Source organism: Salmo trutta, chromosome 9 (genome assembly GCF_901001165.1).
Source record: "Salmo trutta chromosome 9, fSalTru1.1, whole genome shotgun sequence".
In the NCBI taxonomy this organism is placed as follows: Eukaryota; Metazoa; Chordata; class Actinopteri; order Salmoniformes; family Salmonidae; genus Salmo; species Salmo trutta.
Window position 1 is genome coordinate 14,699,995 of NC_042965.1, and position 18,637 is coordinate 14,718,631.

The following is an 18,637-nucleotide window of genomic DNA, read 5'->3' on the forward strand; positions in this document are numbered from 1 at the left end:
AAAACTCATGTAGTACAGTGTCAACGTTTATGATCACTATGTTTGATGTGCAGTTACAAGATGACATGGCGTCATACCCTGAGTTGTTCAGAACAGAAAGTGTTTCTGTGTTTCTCTGTTGTGTAGAAAATGAGCTGTGGACATTGCATCTGAATGCACTCATGACTCCATTCTATGATCACCAAAATTACTACCCGTTTCTCTGAACTGCCCTGTGAAAGTCTAACACTGTAGGATTGTATTTTATAACTTAGCTAGTTATTTTGGCAATAGAATAAACTTAGAAATGATGCCCACCTGACCCAAATGGCAATTCATAATGGTCAGTTTTTGGATTGCGTAAACAACAGTAATTGTGTGAGGCGGGGCTGTAGGGCTGTGTTCCAAACAAAACAAGTGTGTTCGCTCTAGTTCCTCAACGCCACAGCTAGGAGAGCTCTAAAAACACCTTTCTAGGTGAAGACTCATCTTTGAGTCATCAAAGTACATTGAAATGACTTGCACACTTTGGAGACAGCAGTTAGTCCTCTCACTCAAACCCTTGTTACTATTTTGTCTTATGTTGCACCTACCCCACATTTTCCAGGAACATTCTTATGTTACTGAATTTATCCAGAATATTTTAAGATTTAGTTTTCAACAAATGAGGCCAAAAGTACATTAAATGTCAAATGCACATAAAATCAACAGTGTAATGTTTCGAATCAGTCTGGTATCAGGTGAACTATTGTGTCCTGAACTTTGGTCTAATAATTGTCCCATAATCTCAAAACTGATCCCTTTCAATTGATACCATGTTTATGTATATGATTTTCAGATGTCTTCTGTAAGAAACATTTAAATTTAGCCCTATGCATATAGGCCAATTCCCACGAGTGTAAAGGGTAAAAACAGACCATAGTTTAGGAGTGAGGGTCGGGGAGAAACCCAACTCCAGCCCACAGTAAGCTATGACCAGTGACACTGCTGCTGGAGTGGGAGCTATGGTGCAGACACACAGACTAAGGTTAGTGTTATGTCAAAGATGATATCAGAAGAGGAGAGAGACAAGCAGATGAGGCGCAGAGGGGGGTGAGCACTGAGCAGCGAGCAAAAGCAGAACATTCAGGAACTATCAGGATCAGAGAGAGAGATCACATGGCAACACAAATAGACAAAGACACAAAACACACAAATAGAGAAGGCCTTGACAAGTTTGAGGTGCTTGGAATGTGTAGTGACTGACGGGAGACCATTTGGCGGTGAGAGGGATGGATGGGGGTTGAATGTAAACAAAGTGTGTCTTACTGCGGTGGGGGTGTTGGGGGTGCTGCTACCAGGACGCCTGCGTAGGGACAGGCGCTGCTGGCTGCGCAGAGAGAACCTGCGGAAAGAGTCCCGGCTGCGAGAGGCCAGAGAACGTAACGAGTTGGCCCTCTTGAAGCCACCAGGGCTGTCCTCGGCCCCCCTGCCCCCATGTTCCACCGCACTGGACACCACGCTGAGCGCCCCCTGCAGGGAGCGGCGTACATTCCCCACCCACCCAGACACCTGGGACTGGGCCACCGACAACTTGTCCCCCAGGTACTCCATCTCAGTTTAGATTAGATCACTAAAGAACCAACGTTGCAGAATGCTCAGTCAGGCAGAGGTCCAGTAGCAGTCCAGTGTGTTAATATGGTCAAGGGAGAGTCCTTGAGCCAGGTATATGTCTAGGTTCAGAGCTGGTGTCCTGGATACTGCTGAGGTGCGTAGCTAGGTTAATGCAGCAGTAGCTGGGCTGTTTGGAAGAGATGGCACAGCCAGTCAGACACCCTAGTGTCTCCAAAAACATGCAGCAATTGGCTCCGGCTACAGGCTCGCAGTCCAGCGTCACTGTCCCTCGGTGCTTCTCAGTGAGCCTCTGTGCTGTCGAGTCCCGCTGGTGCCGTCAAGGCTCCATTTCAGTCCATCATCTGCAGCAATGGCCCTAGAATCTGGGGCTGAGGTGAAGTCTATTTAAGCTTTCTGTTGTTCTGTGAGATGCCTATTTCCATACACAGTTATACAGAAGGGCAAGACTACGTAGCGGGGAACCCAAAATGGTATATAAGGCTGTTCTACAGTTAACCCCAGCTGGTAGAGACTCCGGTCACAGCAGATCTACTACTGCACCGTCTGCAAACAGGTTCTTCACAGCCACATACTGATGGTCACCCGCAGTAGCAGCAGCAACAACAAAATCTTACACACATACCCCTCACACATCAAACCTGACAGCGGGATCCTGAAGCCGTCGCACCGACACGTCCGGAATCACAGAGGAAGAAAATCCATGAATCTACCTCTCCCATGGTATCCACGCTGCTGTCGTCTTCCTGTTGGAAAACTTTACAGGAAAACTACAGACCAGAAGAGAACAGCTGGTGTCAGGCAGACTGAGGGAGAGCTGTACTCATTCCTATTCCCTCGGAGTACCCAGCACACCAACAGCAGAGCAGCGGCGTGGGTATAGAAGCACAAACAGGAGAGGAGATTGTGACGCTAAAGTTGAATCCATAAGAGACAAAACGAGACCAGCGCCCTCTCCTTCCTCTTCCCCTGCAGGTACGGGCAGGTGGAGGACAAATGCGTCAGTCTCTTGCTCCTCGTCCCCAGCGCTGCAGGACTCACGCTCAAGGAGAAACCTTTGCGAACTAAGTGAGGGAGGGGAGAGAGAGAGGGAGGGAGGGAGGAGTGGAGAGGGGGAGGGAGGAGTGGAGAGAGGGAGGGCCTGGATTTGCAGTGCAGGAGGGTGATGTATGTTCTGCAGTGCTCTGTTTCTCTTGCCTGTTTCTGCTTGCAGTGCGAGAGAGAGAATTCTCACAGGCATAGTCAGCACTCGGCACAGGGCGGAAGGGGTGGGAAGACAGGAGGGATGGGGAACATGTGTGTGTATGTGATAGGAACTAAGAGTTCAAGTTCATGGGTGGATGTTTGTTGTTTAGCCTCTACCTTTAAATAGATAGAGAATGCATGCCTGAGAGAGATAGAGAATGCATGCCTGAGAGAGAGAGAGAGAGAGAGAGAGAGAGAGAGAGAGAGAGAGAGAGAGAGAGAGAGAGAGAGAGAGAGAGAGAGAGAGAGAGAGAGAGAGAGAGAGAGAGAGAGAGAGAGAGAGAGAGAGAGAGAGAGAGAGAGAGAGAGAGAGAGAGAGAGAGAGAGAGAGAGAGAGAGAGAGAGAGAGAGAGAGAGGTGTGGCTGTGTGTGAGAGCTGAGATTGTGGCTGTCAGCCAGTCTGTCCGCAGCACAGTGAGCTCATGGTTAAAGAGAGGAATCATGACAGCGTGTCAGAGAGTTTGCCTAACAAATGGCTCCCTGACTCATGCAGACTGCATGTCAGATCAGAGAAGTCTCTCCTTTCAGAACTCCATCGTACCTACCAGAGTCATCTCTCTGAGTTAAGCCTTAGTATGTAAGATATACTCTGCATGACAACCGTGGCACCTCAAACTGTGCCCCCTGGTGGACGTCTAGAGAATAGTTCTGAGGAACATTGATCTAAAACCCCCAAAAACTGTCTCCCTCCTCGAACCATTCTATAGCTAGAAAATCGCAGTTCTCTCCACAAAACATACAGACTCAAGCTTCATCAACACCAACTGACTACGGAGAAAACGTTTTTACAGCAGGAACGAAAATGTCTGCTAATAACAATTGTCCAGCAAAAAATATGATTCAAATATGCATCACCCAGTTTTTTTTATGATGAAGTCACACTTGATGCACAACCAGCCACCGTGACAAAGCATATATTGGGCTAATATAACTTGCTTTGTTCAGACATATATAAGCCAGTAGCCACACATTCCTATACGAAGGCCTCTTTTAGTCTGTCCTCTCCCTTGCTTCTAGTGATGGGGGGGAAAATCAATACACTTACATATTGCAATTATTATTTTAATACTGATACTTTGACTACAATTATCGTTGTTTTTTTTGCTAGCTAGTCCTAGTCGACGCTACCTGTGCCAAAACGCTGTTATTTTTCATTCTATAGCTTGTTCCCCGTGTTCTTTTTAAATAGTGAGCCAACATGTTTTCAGCACTTTTATTTCCATGACTAATAAACTCATGTTCTCATGCTGTCTCTTGTCCCTCTGCTGCAGACATAGCGAGCAACATGTTTGGAACATCAAACAAAACAACAACCAAAAAATGTGCAGTATCGAATCGCAATACATATATCAGCACCTAAGTATCGTGATAATATCGTATTGTGAGGTACTTGGCAATTCATAGCCCTACTTGCTTCCTTGCTCTGATTAACGATCTCCCATCACTTACCCACAGCCAGTGTAGAAGCCTCAGACAGCAGGACAGCCTCGTGTAGTACACCATGTCTCTGAGCCCGGCGACCATCGGTCCCTCTTTACCTTTCTTCACTTCCTCTGCCCTCTCTAAGCATGGCATTAGTAATGATGTGATCATTGTGATCTCATGAGAGATAGACACATTTCCCATAGTGCTCTCTCATACCAGGCCTAACCTCCATACTGATACAGAAAAACACTATCACAACAGCAAGTCATTAACACGTGCTGATAGAAAAGAAATTCCCCATCTTTAATGAATCCCCTTGCTCCCCCAAACTGAAATTATATAAAACACCTACACCTTTTCCCACAAGTTATGTCAGTAATTCAGTCTAGACCAGGTATTCCACACTGGTGTCTCCAGTTGCTCTACACAATTAAAAACTAGAATCCCAGGGTTTCCATTGAGAAAATGTGGCGTCTGACATTTGACTGGCAACATTTTAATTTACTGGACATTTGAGAAATTTGCCAGACCCATGTACATTGGGTGTATAACCTAATTACAGCGTCCACCTACGGTGCTCAAAATGACAGAAATCAAATGTAAATGCTGGTAATTCATCTTAACAGAGGATGCAACGATGTGCGGTCCTTCTTACCCAATTCAGACGTGCACTTTGAACATGTTAGAATAACTGTCCATATTTACTTTCCCTCAGCCAACAAGACCAGTAACAAACAGCAAAACCATTAGCCTATGTCAGTCTACTATCCCCCATAGAGAAATGTACCTATTCTATTGGTCCGCTTGTTAAGAAAGAAATACTCAATCCCAAACAGAATCTGGGACAGTTAAGGACGATGCATCCCAAATTCATAGAACCAGTAGGCTACATAAAAAATAAATAATTAAAAAGCAAATGAGTCAGAATGTTTAGCTTAAAATGTTCAAACTATTATTTCTTCACATTATAAGCGCAGCAATCCACACAATGCAGTAGGCTACTCGCGAATGTTCGTTCCATAATGCAATTAGCTGGAAAACACTGTTGTCAAAAGCACACCGCATGTGAGCGGTTTCATGTGACAGAGATGAAAATATCTGTTAGAAGGGAGATCTAATATGCAACAACGAGCACGGGCTGCTTAGCAATATGACTAGGATTGTGCCTCTGGCTACTGAGCAACCAAAGAAAACTTGTATAAAATAATTGATTTTGGCTAGGCTACTTTAAAGCAAGGTAAGACATGCCTCATAATTTGTAGTAAAACGTTCAGGTTTTAAACAATTAAGTGTGTTTTCAAAGTGCATAATGCCTCCAGCTCATTGGAAAGTGCTGCGTAACGCGCTGATGAAGCCTGCCTCCCGTTGCCTGCCTCCCGTTGCCTGCCTGCCTCCCGTTGCCTGCCTGCCTCCCGTTGCCTGCCTGCCTCCCGTTGCCTGCCTGCCTCCCGTTGCCTGCCTGCCTCCCGTTGCCTGCCTGCCTCCCGTTGCCTGCCTGCCTCCCGTTGCCTGCCTGCCTCCCGTTGCCTATGCATTTGCTGTTTGAGATGCTGTAGCAGCAGTTCACACCGTCTGACAGATTTTCCGCTCAAAAGCTCTGTATGTGTGTGATAAATAAGATACATAACGAATATACTGTACACACGCCCCAATTTAATTCCACTAAAGCTTGACCAGTCATATGTATTTACATCGGCTGGTATTTCCATCAATAAATTGGCAAAAAAATTATTATTTTGCAAATGGGATTTTTTAATCTTCTCCCGATGGCATTTCTTTTAATATAAAATAATAATAAAAATTAAAAAACCGCCAAACGCCGGCTATTACTGGCTCAAGGAAACCCTGAATCCCTGTGGTAATTGCACCACTCAGGCTCTCAACATATTGTATTACACAAAAACCACAGACCAGCAGGTGGTGACAGAAACACACGCAAAAAGTCATCATGGAGTAACACTGGGACAGCAGCCATGCCTTATCAAATCAAAGCTGCATTTTCCCCCCCATTCATTTTCTTCTGATCTAATGAATATATTGGTATGCTTATAAACATTTCCCAATCAGCCATTTACACTTGGGCCGATATAAACTTGTTTTGTTTCTGGATGGAATCCTTTGTAGCACAGGCTGATATGTAGACAGGTGCTTAAAACCTCTACAGGATCGGTGTCCCCCCCGAGGGACGGTTTAGCTAATGTAGGCTAATGTGATTAGCATGAGGTTGTAAGTAACAAGAAAATTTCCCAGGACATAGACATATCTGATATGGGCAGAAAGCTTGGATTAAAAATTAGTAGCTATTACAGTGAAATAATACCATGCTATTGTTTGAGGAGAGTGCACAATTATGAACATGAAAATGTATAAACAAACCAAATTAGGCACATTTGGGCAGTCTTGATACAACATTTTGAACAGAAATGCAATGGTTCATTGAATCAGTCTAAAACTTTGTACATACACTGCTGCCATCTAGTGTCAAATCTAAATTGCGCCTGGATTCCTAAGTCATATATTGGCCTTTCTCTTGCATAAAAAAAGCATGTTTTTTTTAAATTTGTATTATAGATCTGGTAGAAGAATGTTCTAATGTGTTATTCTGCTACACTAATTTCACATTTCCACAAACTTCAAAGTGTTTCCCTTCAAATGATATCAAGAATATGCATATCCTTGCTTCAGGTCCTGAGTTGCAGGAAGTTAGATTTGGGTATGTCATTTTAGGTGAAAATTGAAAAAAAGGGTTCGATCCTTTTAAAGGTGCACTACACAGAAGTCGCTCTGCCATTTCCTGGTTGCTAAAATTCTAATAGTTCGCCTAATTTCAGTTTATGTGACAAAACAAGCAAAGTGTAGAGAATCATTGTACCATCTACACCGCTGTAAAATATATTTTCCATTACCAAAAATATTGTATTTTTCAGCTATTTGAAGCTCGTGTACAAAACCGAAAGTAAAAGACGGAAAAACCAAACTTAAGACGTGAAGCATAGAAATAGCGCACATAGAACACAACTACCGCTTCTTAGACTTGCTTTCAATGAGAAATCTATAACTCACATTTCTATGTGAATTTTGTGGGTCACGCAAAAAGTCACATATTGTAGCTTTAATAAAAGTAATATCAATATCACTACGGCCAATTTCACAGCAGAGCCTTCCTCCAGCTATGCAAACAGGATGCTGTCAAAGTGAGCAGTACATGCACGTATTAGCTAATGACAATCCTGAATTACAGACCTGAAAACATATCTGGCCTCAATTTCTCTGCTATATGAGGTGAAAGAGGGTGGAGATGAGTGAGACCATGCCTTTCACATTACTCATCAACTCATTACTCCGCATAGCACTCAACTCTCCCAGTGAACTAACTGCATTCCTACTCCACCCTATTGTAACTAAACACACAACCAACCCAGCAACTAAAGTTATATACAAGCTTATTTTTCCAAATAACTGGGGTCTTCTGTGAGAATCAGCTCGAAAGGAAACGTTGATTAAACATAGAACCCGAGGGGGCTCCAATTGTTACCATGTTGAAGCAGTGTAATTTCACTGTAGCAGAAGCTCATTTCTGAAACTCGTCCAGCTTTGAGTCAGAAATTCAGGGATTGCGTGTGTTTATACCCGTGTGCATGGAAACAGAGCATCATGACTCACCGAGCTCTGTCGGCCCCTCTCTCTATGTGCACTCCTACTCCTCATCCTGGACAGGCTCCCCTCCACAGCACTCTCAGACGGGGCTGATCGACGGGACACGCTGCGGGACCTCATCCGGTTCAGCTCCTAAGACACAGGGATAGTAGAATTAAATGGAATGTTTACACGAAAGCCCTTGTTCTGGTTAAATTCACATAGGTAAAAAGGGAGATGGGTCCGCACACAAAGATTATTTTAGTGCATTAGGAGAACAACACACACCGATGTTTCGGCTTTTGCCTTCAGTGTGCAGGTTCAAATCTTAGAATCAGGAACAACTTTTCTAGGGAACACAGGTGAGCACCGTTCAGGTGCTTCTAATCAGGGTAGTTAGTCATTTACCAATCAGGGATGGCTTCTCTGGTCTACATGTTACAATCACACAAAACATACAGAATTCTAGGATATGGAAGTGGGCACGGAAGACAATTGAGAGTACACTACATGGCCAAAGGTATGTGGACACCTGCTCATCGAACATCTCATTCTAAAATCACGGGCATTAATATGGAGCTGGTCCCCCCTTTGCTGCTATAACAGTCACCACTCTTCTGGGAAGGCTTTCAACTATTTATTTGTTGGAACCTTGCTGAAGGGACTTGCTTCCATTCAGACACAAGGTCAGGCACTGATTTTTTTGCCGATTAGGCCTGGCTTGCAGTCAGAGTTCCAATTCATCACAAAGTTGTTCGATGGGGTTGAGGTCAGGGCTCTGTGCAGGCCAGTCAAGTTCTTCCACACCAATCTCGACAAACCATTTCTGCATGGACCACGCTTTGTGCACGGGGGCATTGTCATGCCGAAACAAGGGCCTTACCCAAACTGTTGCCAGAGAATTGTCTAGAATGTCATTGTATGCCATAGCGTTGAGATTTCCCTTCACTGGAACAAAGGGGCCTAGCCTGAACCATGAAAAACAGCCCCAGACCATTATCTCTCTTCCACCAAACTTTACAGTTGGCACTATGCATTAGGGCAGGTAGCGTTGTCCTGGCATCCGCCAAACCCAGATTCTTCCGCCGGACTGCCAGCGACTGAAGTGTGATTCATCACTCCAGAGAACGGGTTTCCACTGCTCCAGAGTCCAATGGCGGCGAGCTTTACACCACTTCAACCGACCTTGGCATTGCCCATGCCGATCTTAAGCTTGTGTGCAGCTGCTCGGCCATGGAAACCCATTTCATGAAGCTCCCGCGGGAACAGTTATTGTGCTGACGTTGCTTCCAGAGGTAGTCTGGAAGTCGGTCGTGTTGCAACGGAGGACAGAGGATTTTTACGCGCTACACGCTTCAGCACTCGCCGGACCTGTTCTGTGAGCTTGTGTGGCCTACCACTTCGCTGTTGAGCCATTGTTGCTTCTAGATGTTTCCACTTCACAATAACAGTACTTACAGTTGACCGGGACAGCTCTAGCAGGGCAGAAATCTGACAAACTGACTTGTTGGAAAGATGGCATCCTATAACGGTGCCATGTTGAAAGTCACACATACACTACATGGCCAAAAGTATCAGGTATGAACCATTAAAGAATCTATTTAATTGCCTTAGGTGTCCGCTTACTTGGGTATACCTTATAACAATTTATGAGATAGCTTGCCACAAAGGACACCAAGCTGTTCATAAATATGTGGGGCTAACTCATAAAGTACACCTAAGGTAATTGATTATTGAACGGTTCACACCTGACACTCCCAATTGCCTTCTGAGCCCGCTCCCATATCTTACAATTCGGTACTTTCTTTGTGATTGTAACATGTATACAGGTTAGGGCTCTCCAACCCTGTTCCTGGAGAGCTACCATCCTGTAGATTGTCACTCCAACCCTGTTCCTGGAGAGCTACCATCCTGTAGATTGTCACTCCAACCCTGTTCCTGGAGAGCTACCATCCTGTAGATTGTCACTCCAACCCTGTTCCTGGAGAGCTACCATCCTGTAGATTGTCACTCCAACCCTGTTCCTGGAGAGCTACTTAACCGTAGACTGTCACTCCAACCCTGTTCCTGGAGAGCTACTGAACTGTAGATTGTCACTCCAACCCTGTTCCTGGAGAGCTACTGAACTGTAGATTGTCACTCCAACCCTAATCTAGCGCAACTGATTCTAATAATTTGCTGGTTGATAAGCTGAATCAGGTTAGTTACAACTGGGGTTCGAGCGAAAACCTACAGGAGGGTAGCTTTCTAGGAACAGGGTTCAAATGAAAACCTACAGGAGGGTAGCTTTCCAGGAACAGGGTTAGAGAGCCCTGATACAGGTAGACGAGAGAAGCCATCCCTGATAGGCAGATGACTAACCTGGTTAGAAGCAAAAGTTGTTCCTGATTGTAAGATTTTAACCAACACCGTGAAGGCGGTGAAAGCCGAAAGGTCTGAGTATGTTATTATCCTAATGCAGTAAAACAATACAAATAAAGAAGGAGTAAGTAAGCGATGGTCCTTCTTTAATTAGCCATTATTACTGGTTGAATTCACTGAATTTTGTGCTCTGTAGATGCAATTCACTCACATAGCCTAGGTCTCTCTATAAGATACTTTTCTTACCTGGGAGCCCTGAGATCTCCTCTGTCCTCTGGCCTCTACCCTGTGCCCCTGGGGCTCTGAGTCCTGGGGGAACCAGGTCTGCTCCATGGGGGACCCAGGGCTGTGGGGCTCTCTCCTGGGGAAGGATGCTTCACTGGGCATACCAGACCAGCGTCTCTCTGGGACCAGAATGGGGGCCGTGGCCCTGTCCAACTGCCTGTGGAGGAGCTGCTCCAGGCTGGGTTTATTGGCAGGCTTCCTGGGTGGTTCTGGTCCAGCCATGGGCCTATCCACCGATTCCTCATTGAATCCTAGCCTTTGCTCCCACTGCTCCTGCTGAGAGGGGGCCCACACTGGGCTGGGTCGCCCCACTGCACCCACCCTACGGCTAACTTCCCTCTCTGGAGTGTGGGATCTCATCCCACTACCTGGGTCTGAGCCCTTGATGCTAGCGACAGGGAACACCTCTCTAGTGGGCGAGGGCTGCGTCTGGGTCTGGGACCTGAATGAGTCTATGTCCAGGATGCCAGGCCTGTAGTGGTCCTCTCCCCGGGGAGATGGATGCTTCCATCGGGCACCAGGGGAGTGGGGACTGCCTCTGGAGTGGAGGTCACCCAGAGACACAGAGTCTAGATTCAGTACTTTAGGTCTGAGAGGTAAGGAGTCCAGCACCCCCCTCTCCTGGTTCTCTCTCCTCTGTCTCTCCAGGATTCTCTGTCTCTCTGCCTCCTGTTGTCTAGCTACCTGTCTCATATTTTCCTGCTCTTCTTTCTCCATCTTCTCCCTCAGTCTCTGTTGTCTCTCTCTCTCATTCTGTTTCTCAAACAGTTGTCTTCTCTCCAGCTCCTTTAGTATCTCCAATTCGTCTACACTCTCCCGCTCCAACTCCCTCTGTCTCTCCCGCTCCAACTCCCTCTGTCTCTCCCGCTCCAACTCCCTCTGTCTCTCCCGCTCCAACTCCCTCTGTCTCTCCCGCTCCAACTCCCTCTGTCTCTCCCGCTCCAACTCCCTCTGTCTCTCCAGCTCCAACTCCCTCTGTCTCTCCCGCTCCAACTCCCTCTGTCTCTCCAGGTCTACCTCCTGTTGTATTGCTTGTTGTCTCATCTTCTCCTGCTCCTCTCTCTCCATCTTCTCTCTCAGTATCTGCTTTTCAAGCTCCAGAAGCTGTTGTCTCTCTCTCTCAGCCTGCTTCTGCTTTTCAAACCTAAACAGTTGCCTTCTCTCCATTTCTTTTATTTCCTCCAACTCTTCAACCCTCTGTCTCTCCAACTTCTTCTGTCTCTCTAAGTCGAACTGGCGCTGCCTCTCCCTTTTAAACTCTTTCTCCCTCTCCAGCTCACACCGTCTCTCCCTCTCCAGTTCACACCGTCTCTCCCTCTCCAGCTCACACTGTCTTTCCAACTCTCTCTGTGTCTCCTTTTCCAACTCATTTTGTCTCTCCTTTTCTAACTCGCTCTGCTTCTCCATCTCTCTCTTTCTAGAATATTCTAACTGTTTCTGTATCTCAATTTCCAGCTGCCTCTGTTTCTCCCTCTCAAACTCCTTTCTCTCACTCTGACGTTCTTTCTCCCTCTCCAATTCTCTTACTTTCTCAAGGACTTGTTTCTGTTTTTCTATTTCCATCTCATCCATCCCGGTCTTTCTGTCCCATGCCGTTTCTCTCTTCCTTTCCTGTGCTTGCTTCTTCTCCATCAGTTCCTCTTCTTGTTCTTGACCTTGGGAGCTTTTCCCAAATGTTTTGCCTAGAGAGGGGTTCCGTTTTACCTTCCCTTGAGAACCCCATTGTCCAGACATCACAGAGAAATCATCAAAGGGCACTTCCATGTCCCCTCTCTCTGTTCCCTCATCCCCATGGGATATGACTTCCTGGATCTGACCAGTCAGAGCAAAGTAGGTGGCCCTGGGTTTGGGTGGCTGCTCATCTGCCTCCAGCATTTTCAAACGCTTCGGTGCTGCCACTTCCTCTCTCTCCCTGTCCTGCTCTCTCGGCTTCTCCCTCTCTACAGCCATTTGCATCCTCCTCTCCGCTTCCCTCTGCCTCTCTTTCTCCTCCTCCTTTCTCTCCCTCTCCATGTGGCTCTCCTTTTCCATTTCCCTTTGCCTTCCTTTCTCTACCTCTGCCCCCCTATGCACCTCAGCGGTATTCCACTTCTGCAGAGCTCCAACCCTGAGGTAGCGTGGTCCCTGTTCATGTTGGGAGGCTGGTGCTCCCATCTGAGCCGAACTGAGGTCTCCTTGGACCCGAGCAGGTCTCTTCTCCACTGGCTCAGCTCTAGCTGGCCTGTTCCCCTCAGAATGCCTGGAACGGAGGGTCATGGCCTTGTCCTCCAGCTGAGCCGAGGGGACAATCTCACTAACGGCTCTCCTCTCTCCCACCGCGTGCACCGTGTCAAACAAGTGCTCCACACGAAGCGGGCTGGAGGGAGACACAGGCTCGCGGTAGGGGGAGGTGACCAGGCTGCCGCCTTTCTCACCATCCCCCAGTTTGAGAGAGACACTTCTCCTGGGACAGCCCTTTGTGTTGATCTGCGCTCTGTCCTCCTCCATCACCAGCACGCTGTGTCTCTCCACCACGTTCTCAAATAGGGCTGCTCGCACAGTCTGCACCCCACAGCTCGGGTGGCTCTCCTGGGCCTCCATCTCCAGCCCCCGCTGTGCCGCAGTCCTTGCAGCTGAGGGGTCAGAAGAGGTCTGGGTGGGCTGCTCATTGGACCCTCTGGTGTCTTCATCCACCTTCCTTTGGTCACTGAAGATGAAGACTGAGTCCTGCCCCTAGAATTAAAGTAATTCAAAGAGTTGGCCCAAGTTAATTCAAATTCTGGACACTGTCTGCATGATCATCATGAACATAGTATTATTTGCTGTTAGTATTATATAATGACAGAGAAAAAGAGAGGGTGATACAAAGACAAGTGATTGAGTGAGGCAACTGTGTCTGGGCAGAAAGTGGATCCCACTCCTTTGCTGGGCCCATGAAAGTGGGTGTGGTGCTGAGGTGGTAATCAAAGCCTCACTGTGTTGACCTTTTCCCAGTGCTTCACTCTCAGCATGTTTCATAACGCACAAAGAACCACCAGAGATGACTAATGCCCTGGCTTTGATTTCAAAGCTCTTTGTACCTTTGTGGCAGTGACGTTCTCTTCGCTTGTATGCTCCAAGACAAAGACTGATTCAGAGAAAAAAAATGGTGCCCAGAGTGTTTGAGACATGAAATGCAAATCAGAATTTTCCAGGAATATAGTCCTTATAATGGGCATTTTGCTTAGGCCTTTTAGGCTTACCGGGGCAAACTAAGAAACTATTGAATATTCATTACATTAAATGTCAGAAACCTAAACAAGTTATTTTTCTATTCAAATAAAGGAATACAAAGCCATCTTTAGATGTTGCTCATCAAACAAAGTGAGTGTAAAACAAGATGGGGAACATACAGTACAAACCCTCCAGTCCCCCCAGTGGTGTAACAGAGGCACTTAACTCAATCAAGATCATTTAACTGGTTTGTTTAATATTTTTTTTACTTAACCTTTATTTAACTAGGCAAGTCAGTTAAGAACAAAATTCTTATTTACAATGACGGCCTATCCCGGCCAAACCCTCCCCTAACCCGGACGATGCTGGGCCAATTGTGCGCCGCCCTATGGGACTCCCAATCACGGACGGTTGTGATACAGCCCGGGATCGAACCCGGGTCTGTAGTGACACCTCTTGCATTGCGATGCAGTGCCTTAGACCACTGCGCCACTAATGATGGTTGATTAAATGTATCAATCAACTTAACATAACTCTGATCATTTGCTTTAAGGGCAGTAAACTCGAATTGGATTGGGCATTAGTAAGTTGCTGGAATTGGTCTCATTCTATATTTACAGCAAAATAGAAAACTTGACTTTGTTCACTGAGGACCAAGGATTTAACTGTAACCTCATTGTTGGCCTATTAAAGACAGCAGTGTTTCCTCTGGGTTTGTCTGGTTGGCACAGGAGTTAGAGAAATTCTCACAAGGCTCACTGCAATCCTTCACCAAATCACCTATGTTAATCTAAGCAAATTCCACAACCTCTCTTACCCTCCCTTGAGGATCAGTGTCACTCTCATGGCGGTCTGCCGCCTTACTAGGAGAGGGACTGCCGAGGTCTGTGGACTTCTCAGAGCCAAACCTGATGAAGAGAAACACACACACATCCCACAAGACCGGTAATGACAATGGGAGAGTCATAAACATGACAGAGACAGGCAGACTGAAGGTGGTGAGGAGCTCCTACCTTTTGGTCAGGTCAGGGGGCAGAGGGCGGGGTTTAACAGCCAGGGTCTGAGCAGGTGGCGTAACAGTATCTTCTGTTAGCTTCTTGATTCGCTGTTTAACACCACCCAGTGGTACATCTGCCTCTGGGACTGGCTGCACTGGAGAGTGATGCTCCGGTCCTTGGGCAGCAACACGGAGAGGAACCACAGGAGAGGAAGAAGAGGAATCGAGCAAGAGACTGATCCGTCTCTTAATGCTTCCTCCACCCTTACACTCATCCTTCTCTTCCTCTTTTTTCTTCTCGCTCCCTCGTGCTAGGGCTGAAGGCTTGCTGTCTGGGGCCTGTGGTGTAACAATGGTCCCCTCTGCTCCCGTCTCCCCCTCTCTCCTCCGTAGCAGTGGTCCCTCCTCTGGAGTGTTTTCCTTGCTGCCAGTCTTGGCAGGACAGCCACGGTGCAGCGACAGGCCAATGGACTCAAACTTGGAGGTGAGATCGGCTGAAAGGGGCCGTCTCCCGACCCAGCGATCAGCTGGGGTGGACGACTCAGCCCGAGTGGGAGAGGGCAGGAAGATAGCCGACACAGGTCTAGGCCTGGAGCCTGTAGACTGGGTTCGGAGTTGGACTGTGACCTCTGGCCCTTCATCCTCCTTCCTCTCCTCCCCCTCTAGCCCTATCTGACGGAGGAAGCTCATTGACTTGGCTCTGGTCAAATAGGCTCCTCCAGCTCTGATACTGGATGCTGTTTTGCCACATTCCTTCTCCTGTTTGGTGGATCCGGACCATTCCACTGAAGGGGGTTTCTTAGGGCCTTGTGAGTGGGACAAGCCTGCCGCAGCTGGCTTCTGATGCCCCACCGGTTGGGAAGGAGTTGGTTTGCTGGGGTCCCCAAGTGTTAGAGGGGCGGGTTTGAAGGGCTGGGCTACAGGCTTGGTGGTTTGTCCCGTGCTCAACTTGGGAGAGGGTTTGTAGGAGGTAGGAGCAGGACGGCTGTGGTTGGTCGACACTGGCCTGTGTTTGCTGGTGACATTCGGCTGCTGAGGTTTTGGGCCGTTGGGAGGGTCAGGTTTGTAAAAAGTAGGGCGAGTGGGCTCTGGTCGGGGCTTGGTATTAGGCTTAGGAGCAAGTATGGGCCGGATGGTGGGGGTTTTCTCCACAGCGAAAGGTTTGGGAGTGAGCCGTGGTTTGGGTGCAGGGACAGGCTTACTGGACTCTGGAGTGATGATCAGGGAGCCCTGGGTGTTGGATGGGCCCTCTGTTAGGCTCTTGTTGCTGGAGTCAGCCAGAGGGCTGAGGTGCAGTCGCCCCCCTACACCTGTCCTTCCCATCTCCCCAGTCTGCACCTCCACTTGTGCAGCCATCCCTGTGAAAAACACCTAGAGAGAAAAGTACAAATCTCTATCAGCAACCTTGGCCATTAACTGTACGTCTAGCAGTAAAACCATAATCCAATAAATGATGTATACTACTTAGTGAGTCCTACTGCCACTTCTCTCTCTGATGCAATGCAATGACTGTACTAGGACTGTGGCCTTCACATCAGGGACATGGGAGAACCAAGGCAGACTTAACTTCCTCTATCTGGGCATCACTCTGGACTTTACCTTTGGAGGAGTCATGCACCCAGAGTTGTGGCTGGCTGCTCTAGAAGCAGATGTGCTGTTAAACAGAGGCCAATCATCAGTATGGCAGGCCTCAGCCAGGGGGAGAGGGAGAGATCCATCTCCTCTGGAGGGTTCAGTTCCCTGGATATGGGAAGGGTTCAGTTCATTGGCAGCATAGCTAGTGAACCTCAGACTACTTCTCCGTGAGACAGCAGAAATCCTGACAGCTCAATGACTGTCTGGTGGTTGTTTTGAGGATCAACAGTAATCTGAAGATTACAGAGCTGCATCAGACAACAGTATCAGAGAGGCAGATGCAGGAAGGCTCACTCTCCTAGGAGTGTTTTCCATAGAGTCAGTGTGGTAATGCAAGACAGGTCTGGCCTATGACAGTAAAAGGGGAATTCCATTGAAAAACGATACGAGTAATTAAGATATTTTGCTCCTCCCCCACTAACAATATCTCTAAACTTGCTAGATTCCTGTTGTGAATGGTTATCAGAGAACTGTTCACTTGGGAGATGTGTTGTGGTTGTACATAAGGGATGTATGTAATAACTATAAACACTGAGTAAAATCAGATGTTCCCTCTTATTTTACATTTAACTAGGCAAGTCAGTTAAGAACAAATTCTTATTTACAATGACGGCCTTACCCGGCCAAACCCGGATGACGATGGGCCAATTGTGCGCCGTCCTATGGGACTCCCAATCACGGCCGGTTGTAATACAGCCTGGAATCGAACCAGGGTCTGTAGTGACACCTCTAGCACTGAGATGCAACTCCTTAGACCGCTGCGCCACTCGGGAGCACAAGGGTTATGGTCAGTAGGGGTAGAAGAGGGAGAGCAACAATGTCAACAAGCAGATATTTTTGGTGGACCGCTGCCCTTTATAGGCTCCTGCAGATCTCATAATGCATTCCACATGTTCTTCTCGAGTTAGGCTACTCTGTAACAGATTGACTGCTCGCCTACATTGAGAGGAGAACACAAAGTAGTAGTGCGCGGGTCAGCTTTTTATTCACCCACACCCGCCCGCAATTGCTAATAACCCATCCGCAACCACCCGACTATAAGTGCTAAAGTGAAAATCTGAGACGCGAACCCGACGCTAACTCGCTAATACAGAAAATGTGCTGTAAACTACAGTTTAAAAAAGTCATTTATGTCCCAATTTCCAAATGACATCAGTTTGACCGGTCGTAGGGAGTATGCACTTACAACAGAACTGTATTCAACCCGCCATACGTCTACACAATATTCAATGACCCTAAAACCGCAATAAAATTGCAGGGACTGCGGGTTATGAGTCAACCTGTGCATCACTAAACGCACAGAACTAGTTGGTGGCGCAATTATCTAATTCTGCTTTGGCAGCAGTTTCTTCTTAGTAGTTGTTATGGGCAATCCCATCCTCACTCACCTGACTGGCTGTCAACCGTCTGAACTGAGCCCTGGTTTCTGTGGTAACCATGCAGTGATGTCATATCACACGAGTAAGGAGTAGGAAGAGCCTGAGAAGAGAGCACAATTTGGTGTCATTACGAAGGAAGGAACTGTTTCCTGTAGACCCTGAGGCTGCATACATCAAAGTATAGCATAGACCTCCACACTCTCCTACCTCCCACCGGAAAACCATTTAGTATTTATGCAAACACACAGAGAAATACCATAACACACATTTTAAAGGAAGAAAAACAGACTAACACAAAAATAGTCGAATTTACAACTTGCATAACAAATAGAACATGGAGGAGAAAAGAAGGAATTAGAGTAAAGGGAAAGAGTGTTATACAGCCAGCAGGGGTCTGATAAATTGAGGCAGTGGTTGTTGACAGGAAACAGCTTTGCTAAACATGCGCTGTTAATGGAGGGTCCAGGAACAGCAGGGAGGAGAAACCACTGGCTGTAAGAATTGCATTGCACAACTGTCATTGCCCTTGCAAACAACTCATTTGCTTTTTAAAGTACAAATAACAAATTCTAAATCTGAACGAGATTTCACTCAATTAAATTCAGTAGGGACTACCTTTCAGAAAGAGACAAATGAGGCAAAAAAAAACTGAATGAACTCTGCTATGAGAGATTCAAAATAAGCTAATCATAACTGGGGAAGAGAATACAGTAGACATAATTTAGAATGACAGTAAATCATAGCTTCTGCGAGCTCTGACAGAATGTTTTCAAGTAGAGTACAGTACACCTGCAGAGCTAAGGTTGAGATGAGCCCTAGAATGCATTTTGTTACGTTACAGCCTTATTCTAAAATGACAAAGCAAAAACATATTTTTTAGCAAATTTATAAC

At 46.8% G+C, this 18,637-nt stretch overlaps 1 protein-coding gene across 3 annotated transcripts in view; it reads right to left on the bottom strand.

The window, feature by feature from the left end:
- LOC115199985 (plectin) overlaps nt 1–18,637 on the bottom strand; it is a 40,952-nt gene that overhangs the window by 17,902 nt on the left and 4,413 nt on the right. For 2 of the 3 annotated variants that reach the window (XM_029762604.1, XM_029762603.1), the window contains exons 2-7: nt 17,755–17,845; nt 16,331–16,471; nt 14,748–16,102; nt 14,552–14,642; nt 10,504–13,254; nt 7,924–8,049 (exon numbers count right to left, since the gene is read on the bottom strand). In XM_029762604.1, coding sequence (XP_029618464.1) covers nt 7,924–8,049; nt 10,504–13,254; nt 14,552–14,642; nt 14,748–16,102; nt 16,331–16,471; nt 17,755–17,805 — 4,515 coding nt within the window. In that variant the 5' untranslated portion in view covers nt 17,806–17,845. The remainder of the gene's footprint in view (nt 1–7,923; nt 8,050–10,503; nt 13,255–14,551; nt 14,643–14,747; nt 16,103–16,330; nt 16,472–17,754; nt 17,846–18,637) is intronic. The other variant, XM_029762605.1, reaches the window with a different exon arrangement.